Source organism: Oncorhynchus keta, chromosome 31 (genome assembly GCF_023373465.1).
Source record: "Oncorhynchus keta strain PuntledgeMale-10-30-2019 chromosome 31, Oket_V2, whole genome shotgun sequence".
NCBI lineage: Eukaryota > Metazoa > Chordata > Actinopteri > Salmoniformes > Salmonidae > Oncorhynchus > Oncorhynchus keta.
Genome location: NC_068451.1, coordinates 9,329,149 through 9,339,750, shown reverse-complemented (window position 1 = coordinate 9,339,750; position 10,602 = coordinate 9,329,149). Strand labels below are relative to the sequence as shown.

Sequence of the window (10,602 nt, the reverse complement as noted above, 5' to 3'; positions counted from 1 at the left end):
ACTACCTTCCCTCCAGGACACCTACAGCACCCGATGTCACAGGAAGGCCATAAAGATCATCAGGGACAACAACCATCTGATCCACTGCCTGTTCACCCTGCTACCATCCAGAAGGCGAGGTCAGTACAGGTGCATCAAAGCTGGTACCGAGAGACTGGAAAAACAGCTTCTATCTTCAGACTGTTAAACAGCCATCACAGAGAGGCTGCTGCCTCAAAACAGACTCAAAATCATTGTACACTTTAATAAACGGATCACAAGTCACTTTAATACTGTTTACATATCTTGCATTACTCATCTCTCATCTCATATGTACAATTGAAGTTGGAAGTTTACATACACCTTAGCCAAATACATTTAAACTCAGTTTTTCACAATTCCTGACAATTAATCCTAGTACAAATTCCCTGTCTGAGGTCAGTTAGGATCACCACTTTATTTTAAGAATGTGAAATGTCAGAATAATAGTAGAGAATTATTTATTTCAGCTTTTATTTTATTCATCACATTCCCAGTGGGTCAGAAGTTTACATACACTCAATTAGTATTTGGTAGCATTGCCTTTAAATTGCTTAACTTGGGTCAATTGTTTCAGGTAGCCTTCCACAAGCTTTCCACAATAAGTGAATTTTGGCCCATTCCTCCTGACAGAGCTGGTGTAACTGAGTCAGGTTTGTAGGCCTCCTCCTTCTGCCCACAAGTCTTCCATAGGATTGAGGTCAGGGCCTTGTGATGGCCACTCCAATACCTTGACTTTGTTGTCCTTAAGCCATTTTGCCACAACTTTGGAAGTATGCTTGGGGTCATTGTCCATTTGGAAGACTCATTTGCGACCAAGCTTTAACTTCCTGACTGATGTCTTGAGATGTTGCTTCAATATATCCACCAAAATTTCCTGCCTCATGAAGCCATCTATTTTGTTTAGTGCACCAGTCCCTCCTGCAGCAAAGCACCCCCACAACATGATGCTGCCACCCCCGTGCTTCACGGTTGGGATGGTGTTCTTCGGCTTGCAAGCCTCCCCCTTTTCTCCAAACATAACGATGGTCATTATGGCAAAACAGTTCTATTTTTGTTTCATCAGACCAGAGGACATTTCTCCAAAAAGTACGATCTTTGTCCCCATGTGTAGTTGGAAACCGTAGTCTGGCTTTTTTATGGCGGTTTTGGAGCAATGGCTTCTTCCTTGCTGAGCGACCTTTCAGGTTATGTCGATATAGGACTCATTTTACTGTGGATATAGACACTTTTGTATGTGTTTCCTCCAGCATCTTCACAAGGTTGATTTGCATTTTTCGCACCAAAGTACATTCATCTCTAGGAGACCGAATGCATCTCCTTCCTGAGCGGTATGGCCGCTGCGTGGTCCCATGGTGTTGATACTTGCGTACTATTGTTTGTACAGATGAACGCGGTACCTTCAGGCATTTGGAAATTGCTCCCAAGGATGAACCAGACTTGTGGAGGTCTACAATAATTTTTTCTGAGGTCGTGGCTGATTTTCTTTTGATTTTCCCATGATGTCAAGCAAATAGTTTGAAGGTAGGCCTTGAAATACATTCACAGGTACACCTCCATTTGACTCAAATTATGTCAATTATCCTATCAGAAGCTTCTAAAGCCCTGACATAATTTTCTGGATTTTTCCAAGCTGTTTAAAGGCACAATAAATTTTGTGTATTTTAACTTCTGACCCACTGGAATTGTGATACAGTGAAATAATCTGTCTGTAAACAATTGTTGGAAAAATGACTTGTTATGCACAAAGTAGATGTCTTAACCGACTTGCCAAAACAATAGTTTGTTAACAAGACATTTGTGGAGTGGTTGAAAAACAAGTTTTAATGACTCTAATCTAAGTGTATGTAAACTTCTGACTTTAACTGTATATACTGTATTCTATACCAGCCATTGCATCTTGCCTATGCCGCTCAGTCATCACTCATCCATATATTTATATGTACATATTCTTATTGCATCCCTTTACTTAGATTTGTGTGTATTATGTAGTTGTTGTGGAATTGTTATATTACTTCTTAGATATTACTGCACTGTTGGAACTAGAAGCACAAGCATTTAACTACACTCGCATTAACATCTGCTAACCATGCGTATGTGGCCAATACAGTTTGATTTGATTTGTGACCCTATACCTGCTCCCATACTCTCCTTTCCTCAACCCTATTGAGGAATTATTTTCAGCATGGTTGGTACAAGGTGTACGATCGCTTTCCCCAGGAGAGTGCCACCCTCCTTCTGGCCATGGATGAGGCATGTGACAACATCATTTCAGACCAATATCAAGCTTGGATTTGCCTTACCAAAATGTTTTTACCTCAATGCATGAACAATGACATTCACTGTGATGTGGATGAGAATTTTTGGCCAAATGTACAAGACAGGCTTGATGCAAATTAATGCATGCTAAACTTTGTTTTATTTTAATTTAATTTCTTGCATTTGATTACAGACAGTACACCTATGTTGCAATTATATATATTTTTTAATGTGCATGAGTGATTGTAGAGGACGTTTACATGGATCACACCTTTTATCACACATTGGATATATTTTCTGTCAATTTTGTTGGGTACTATAAGTGTATTGCCTAATATGAAAACTGTGAATCTACTGTAATTAACAGTACTGTAAAATATTACTTTCAAAACACCTTATCTTGCATTGTTTGCTATTGGTTTAACTGGTAATTAAAACAACTACAGTGCCTTGCGAAAGTATTCGGCCCCCTTGAACTTTGCGACCTTTTGCCACATTTCAGGCTTCAAACATAAAGATATAAAACTGTATATGTTTGTGAAGAATCAACAACAAGTGGGACACAATCATGAAGTGGAACGACATTTATTGGATATTTCAAACTTTTTTAACAAATCAAAAACTGAAAAATTGGGCGTGCAAATTTATTCAGCCCCTTTACTTTCAGTGTAGCAAACTCTCTCCAGAAGTTCAGTGAGGATCTCTGAATGATCCAATGTTGACCTAAATGACTAATGATGATAAATACAATCCACCTGTGTGTAATCAAGTCTCCGTATAAATGCACCTGCACTGTGATAGTCTCAGAGGTCCGTTAAAAGCGCAGAGAGCATCATGAAGAACAAGGAACACACCAGGCAGGTCCGAGATACTGTTGTGAAGAAGTTTAAAGCCGGATTTGGATACAAAAAGATTTCCCAAGCTTTAAACATCCCAAGGAGCACTGTGCAAGCGATAATATTGAAATGGAAGGAGTATCAGACCACTGCAAATCTACCAAGAACTGGCCATCCTTCTAAACTTTCAGCTCATACAAGGAGAAGACTGATCAGAGATGCAGCCAAGAGGCCCATGATCACTCTGGATGAACTGCAGAGATCTACAGCTGAGGTGGGAGACTCTGTCCATAGGACAACATAGGACAATCAGTCGTATATTGCACAAATCTGGCCTTTATGGAAGAGTGGCAAGAAGAAAGCCATTTCTTAAAGATATCCATAAAAAGTGTAATTTAAAGTTTGCCACAAGCCACCTGGGAGGGAGACACACCAAACATGTGGAAGAAGGTGCTCTGGTCAGATGAAACCAAAATTGAACTTTTTGGCAACAATGCAAAACATTATGTTTGGCGTAAAAGCAACACCATCCCCACTGTCAAAAATGGTGGTGGCAGCATCATGGTTTGGGCCTGCTTTTCTTCAGCAGGGATAGGGAAGATGGTTAAAATTGATGGGAAGATGGATGGAGCCAAATACAGGACCATTCTGGAAGAAAACCTGATGGAGTCTGCAAAAGACCTGAGACTGGGACGGAGATTTGTCTTCCAACAAGACAATGATCCAAAACATAAAGCAAAATCTACAATGGAATGGTTCAAAAATAAACATATCCAGGTGTTAGAATGGCCAAGTCAAAGTCCAGACCTGAATCCAATCGAGAATCTGTGGAAAGAACTGAAAACTGCTGTTCACAAATGCTCTCCATCCAACCTCACTGAGCTCGAGCTGTTTTGCAAGGAGGAATGGGAAAAAATTTCAGTCTTTCGATGTGCAAAACTGATAGACATACCCCAAGCGACTTAAAGCTGTAATCGCAGCAAAAGGTGGCGCTACAAAGTATTAACTTAAGGGGGCTGAATAATTTTGCACGCCCAATTTTTCTGTTTTTGATTTGTTAAAAAAGTTTGAAATATCCAATACATGTCGTTCCACTTCATGATTGTGTCCCACTTGTTGTTATTCTTCACAAAAAATACAGTTTTATATCTTTATGTTTGAAGCCTGAAATGTGGCAAAAGGTCGCAAAGTTCAAGGGGGCCGAATACTTTCGCAAGGCACTGTAATTTGAAAAGATATTGTTGTGTTTCGGTGATTTGAATCCAATTCTCATTACATTTCACAATAAACTTGAATCAATGGTTGTGTGGTGAGAGATGTTTATAATCCAAATGAATGGACAATGACAGGTTTTGAATGAAAGACTTGCTGCATTACAAGTGTGACCAGTTTGGTATTTTGTTCTAAGAGTTGTGAAAATGTACCACATACTTGTGAAAATAGCGATTTAAAAAAATCTGTAATAATATGGTTGCAGATGAGACCTATGTAGATGCACGGTTGTTCCTGCCAAAGCTTTCTATGCAGCTCAGGTGGAACCATCTGTAATCAGAGCTGTGTCAGAACTGTTGATCCATCACGTGATGACATTCTCTTTTGAGCTGACACACTAAGGCTATTCGGCACCACCTGTTAATCTAATCACCACTCACACCAGCAGCAACTACCTCGTACAGTAAATCAAGTACATTGTAAACTGCATGTGTTACACACTATGCTAAGACATTCAAATTCTATTTCTATGATATAATAGCCTTGTAGTGTCGTGGTAACAGTTGCTTGTGACAGAGTTCTCCATCTTTGATGTTTACCTGTTAGATACACACAAACAAAATACATCAAGATCGAACATCTGCTTTAAGAATAGCAATGCAAAAAAAGCTTTTGATTGCAGTAAACTGTGTCCTAATTTAGAATGGGGAAAGTAATTCAATTTATTCTCTGCAGTCAGCGGTCTACAGTCATATCTATGGTACAATCAAGTCTATAAAATTACACTTTCAATCATGTGAGAGGATTTCAAAACAAACTCACTGAAACAAGTCACTCCAGAAGCACTCCGTCACAATTGTCCTTTGAGTCTAAAGGTCTGGAAATGTAAAAAAATAGACTGAGTTAATTGTCAGGAAGGAAAAGAGATGGAGGGATGACGAGAGAGAAATAATAACATAGAAAGTGAAGTTACAGTATCTGGTATAGAGTAGAATGGAGAATATGTACCATAGACATACTTTGATTCACAAATCAAATTAGCAAATACTTAAGACTGGCTCTCACTCTTTTATTAGGGCCAGTTTTTGGGCCCTCAGGGCTTTGCGGGCATCCCGTGCCTCATGTTCAGCCCAGATCTTGTTGTAGCAGTGGATCAGCACCACGATCATCCACAGCTGCAGCACCACAATTAGCACATACATCATGATCTCTGACACCACCGACAACAGCTCCCGATTGGCTAGGAGGAGGAGATGGAGTGCTTTGCAGAGATCATGTGTACTTTACTGTATACATTCATTTTTATAGCGTGCATGTAGAGTTCAAGGTGAATCTGAGTACTTTTAAGTAGATGGTTAATGGGCCTCATTTTTAAATAGGTATGGATGAGGAAGTAAGAAAAGGAAATGTGGATAATTAACAGTATTTTTGGATTCATCCTATCATCACATAAACATGTGTTACATAAGATGCATTGTTTTTTTACTAAGAGGGAAAAGAGTCTAAATATACAGCGTGGTCAGACTGTGAAAACCATGAAGGAAGAACTTCAGGACTTTGTCACATACACAACAAAGACCATTAAAGAGAGATTGATTTAAAAAGCAATAGATAGTAGAAACATTGTTCACTGGGGGGGATCCCCATTACCTTCGGCCACCACAGTAAGCTCCACCTCCTTTTCCACTGTGATATATTCATTATCCAATGGGAGGAAGAGGGTGCGCTGGAAGGTGCAGCGGTAGGTGCCTGTGTCATTAAACGTGACGTTGTGAATGAAGATGGCTCCTATCTGTACATCCTTACTCCCCATTGTTCCTTGCCACTCTAGCCGGTCATTAAATTCCTCGTGGAGGGTGTTGGGGTGTGGGTGGTCATAGTGAAAGATCTTGAAAGAAAGTAGAACACCCACACAGTGTTTATACACTCCCAGATGATAAATTACGTAATATTTCACCCATGGTATTACACATGCATTCCTATATAACAAATTGTTCCATATTTTAATTTTTAGCCTTTCTACTGTCTTGGTAGTCAAGTCACATTTTATTTACAGTGCATTTAACAAGTCTCATTACACTTTACAAAAACATTATACACTGACATAATACACACTAATTAATACATAATACACACTAATTAATACATAATATACACTAATTAATACATAATACACTTTACAGCTAGTACTATGTAGTAGGCCTACTTACGTGGATATACTCCTCCTCTCCTGTGGCTCTGAAGTGCCAGTCAACCGTGGTTTGGGCCTGGACCTCCTCTCTCCTCTTACAGGAGATGCAGCCCATGAGGAAGCTCTCCCCGGCCACCGCCTCTGTCATGGAGTCCACCTCTGCACAGCCCCCATGACAATGTGGCACTTGGGTAACCAGGGGATCATGGTGCCAGAAAAAGAGTAAGAGGAGTGGGGAGTTGGGGTCAGAAGAGAGAAGAGCAAGGAATTAGACAGCAATTTGACATGATGATTTGCCCAAGATCAGTGGGGTTATAAATAACAACAACACTAACATGATCAGGAACAATACATCGTATTGACAATTATAATGATGTATACTATAATAAACAAGCTAATATTTACGCATTTTGTCGGCTACATATAATTTTATAACAACAGTACACACTTGACTTTTGCCTTAGGCCATAGCCTTATAATGTGTTATGCAGGCTGATTCGTTATCTTTTTTTAATGGAAAACTTACCACAAAGAATAAAGACCAGGAGTGACGATAATAACTGTTGTATCATTTTTCTTCCAAAACTCTTGCCAGCAAATTAATAGAATAAAATTATTTTCTTGCTTTACTCCCCACGAGTTTCTCCTTGCATGAAACGGAGTGAACTAATTTCCAATAGGTTGCTATGTTGTTAACTTCGCCATTGTTAATCAATACTTTCCCCACCTTATTCTGGCATGTTCTAATTTCCGCTTAATCAGGGTTGGTTTGACATTTCTAATTGATAACTGTTCAGATAAAAACGGATTGAAGTTGATGTATGATCTCTATCAATTAATCGGAGTCTATTACTTATTCATTTGCCTCAAGCTACGCGAATAAAAACAATACAGAAGCTATCGATGCAGTTTTCAGCCTACAGTCTAGTCTACACAGTATGAGTTCGTATTTTACAATGCTATTTTTAGATCGTGTGAATACATGCCTGTCTTGAATGTCCAACAGTTTTAGCGCACCCAGGCCAAGGCGAAAGAGAAGTTGAAATCAATGTACTATTATTGCATGATAGCCAAGCCAACCAAACCTTTCTAATGCAAATCATTGCCAACTAATTACCATATGGGGCTGTTTTTAATTAAGCTTTGTTTTAACCAACAATCTATTCTTATTTTATCAATCAATTAAATTGTTCTTTCTTTGGATTGTTTTCAGTGGCCTATGGTTTTGATTGAATGGTCTTGTCACTGATCATTCTGGTTTTAATCTCTGAGAATAGATGGACCCTATAGGCAGTAATGAAACTGCAGTTGTAATGCACATTGCTCAATTAACAGTTTGGTTATGAAGGAGGATTATTTCGATAAACGTTTTGTCCACACTCTAAGCTGAGAGAAAAAAAAATCAACAAATAAGTATTCAGTTCGCTATCACTGACCAGGAAATATGACATGATGTCAAATTTGTTAAGCAAATGAGGCAAGATACAGACACGTGTATGTGTATTCAAATGTGTGCCTGTCTATAGTTTGCTTGTAGGACACACATGATGCACAACTCTATAATGTTCCAGAACCTCAAACAATCCATTAATGTATTTGTCATTGTTGGCCTTTCCTAGTAGTGTCAGAAGTGGGATGGAAAATTAAGTTATTATATTATATTTCTAATAACTTCTTTGGCAAAAGCAACATTTTCTTAAACTGTCAGTCTGATGCACAGGCAGGGTTGATGTATCAAATGTCATCAGATATCTGTTATCAGGAATCTGAAGTTCATTCAATGCCAAATGACTTGGAAACACAAGGCTATTGCAATAGAAGGCAAGGTCAACAAAACAGATGACTGAAGGACAACATAATGACAAATAGACCCAAGGAGCAGATAGCCTTTGGGGATCTAATAACATGTCTACCTCACATGTTTTCAAATGTATTTGTTATGTGATGAAATCTCAGCTGGTTAATGAAATGTGCTCTATGATGTACAGTAATTTGATATGCGCAATAACAAGAGATGCAATTCATCTCTGTCAGGGAACGTCTAGGTCTTGTTTGTATGTCTAGGACATTCTCATGTGATGTAACCACACACACACACACACACACACACACACACACACACACACACACACACACACACACACACACACACACACACACACACACACACACACACACACACACACACACACACACACAGATTTACTTAGACCTTGAGGGTTGACATCATTAAAGCTTTAAAGCAAATATTGACTCAAGATAAACAGTTATATTTGTGTATGAAAACTGATGCCTGTTGGTGTAGGGGGGGGTATCCATTTGTTATGTTGCTTTCACCTCTCCTGTATAGGACACACACCTACCCTCTCTTTATTCCAAACCACACATGCTGGTGTTTTTTTATTTTTAGCCCAGATCTGGTTTCTAGTTCCCCATTCTGCGAAGGGAAGCGTTCAGCAACACATCTCTCCGTGACCTGGTTTGCGCAGGCATAAACTCGGATTCTCGTTGAGTCTTTGGCACCATGGAACTGGAGCTGTCCATGTGTTTATAACCGGATGTAAAATGCCATGAAGCGCGAAGATGTAAACCAAAGAGGGAATTCTGAAAATGCAAAGTAATTGCAACCACTATTGGCTATTCTCCAGAATAATTGTCTCGTGAAATAGTCTGATAAACTGAAGCTCGAGTGAAACTTATAAACCCCTGTGAGAGGAGCAGTTTCTACCAGCAACATTATTCAGGTATGGACGTATAATAGTGTGATAGATGTGTTTAAATTTAAAGTGGTTCATTTAACATATTAAATGTAACAAACGAACATACCAACGTATTTTATTGATTTGATATTTCTTTGCATTTTACATACAGCCCTGTAGACTAAATGTAGACTGAGCAGTATATTTCTTGAAAAACGTTTCACAAGTTTTTTTAGGTAAATGCTAAGACAACAACGTTATAGCCTAGTTACACAGGTACTTCTTATACAATATATGCATACACATGGAAACGAGGGTGAGCAGAGAGAGCATATTGTAAGTAAATATTGTCACGTGCATGAACACTGTCCATGTCTCTGCCCCTGTCTAGATGTCATACACAAACATTGATCTGTTGTTGACCATTGCACTTTCATATTAACCTAAATATCATACATGTATACATACATCTTGTTAGTCTACTAAAATTTTCAGTTTTCTTAATTATTATTATTATTAGAAAACATAGGTTACTGTATTGTCTGTTGTTTCTGATAGAATGCCCAAGTGGTGAAACCAAATGCTCTTGTTCCTTGTCAATATCCCATTCTTGCTTTCAGTCTTCTTCCAGAACAAGGTGACCTGTCTTTCACCCAGGCGCCTGCAGCCGCAAAGGATATCGTATCTATCTCTCAGCTTGGCCAGAAATTAATCAGTTACAGCTCAGAGAGGGAGTTGCCGATAGCAGCATACACACACAAGCCTTGCAGCAATGGTGGACCACTGTGACCTAGCTCATGAAGGTGAGATCCGGACTAATAAACCTATATTAATCAATAATATCAAGGTTGTTTTATGATAATTTAAATATGTGTATTTAGTTGTACTTTTTCTCTGTGTGACATTTCAAGCGTGCTTAAGTCCATTATTTTGCATATCATTATTGTGACTGCACACACTTGAATCACAAGAGGGCGCAACAAGTCTATTCCTGGCCTTCATCTATACATTTCTATCTGCATTATTGGACATGGTTTAAGCAGCTCCCATGGTATTAAGTCATTAATTGAGAGGCATTACAGAATTACAGATTGTTGTGGGCGCTAGCCATGCACTTTTTATTCTAGTGTTGACCGTTGAGATGGCGTTGATTCAGTCACCTGTGGCTGAATAAAGGTTCACAGTTTTAAGCCCGCCCTACTAGGATAGAGCTTCGTTTGATTCGTTTAAAGTGCTTCCCATCATCATGAGAACCCGTTATTTGTCATCCAGCGTTCTTATCACCAGACTGTACCACAAGTTTTGGGGAAAGGGTTATAATGTAAAATGATTATGTAACAGTGTATTATTATTTAGCAATATTTTTAAGCATTTAGATAAAAATCAA

At 38.8% G+C, this 10,602-nt stretch overlaps 2 protein-coding genes across 5 annotated transcripts in view; one reads left to right on the top strand and one right to left on the bottom strand.

Annotated features, from left to right (window-relative positions):
* Positions 1–1,131: 1,131 nt before the first annotated feature.
* si:ch211-225p5.8 (uncharacterized protein LOC555567 homolog) lies at positions 1,132–9,896 on the bottom strand. Of its 2 annotated transcripts, none has more exons than XM_035745821.2 (6): positions 9,750–9,896; positions 6,536–6,702; positions 5,976–6,213; positions 5,391–5,565; positions 5,148–5,202; positions 1,132–4,924 (listed from the first exon to the last, which is right to left on the bottom strand). In XM_035745821.2, coding segments are annotated over exons 1-5 (627 nt in total). In that variant the 5' UTR covers positions 9,751–9,896; the 3' UTR covers positions 1,132–4,924; positions 5,148–5,156. The 2 variants fall into 2 exon arrangements, with proteins under 2 accessions (XP_035601714.1, XP_035601713.1); XM_035745820.2 differs by lacking the exon at positions 9,750–9,896 and adding an exon at positions 7,043–7,530.
* LOC118364343 (protein Aster-A-like) overlaps positions 9,873–10,602 on the top strand; it is a 33,998-nt gene continuing 33,268 nt past the window's right edge. For 2 of the 3 annotated variants that reach the window (XR_008087883.1, XM_035745817.2), the window contains exon 1: positions 9,873–10,018. The gene's annotated coding sequence lies outside the window, so the exon portion shown is untranslated. The remainder of the gene's footprint in view (positions 10,019–10,602) is intronic. The other variant, XM_052489503.1, reaches the window with a different exon arrangement.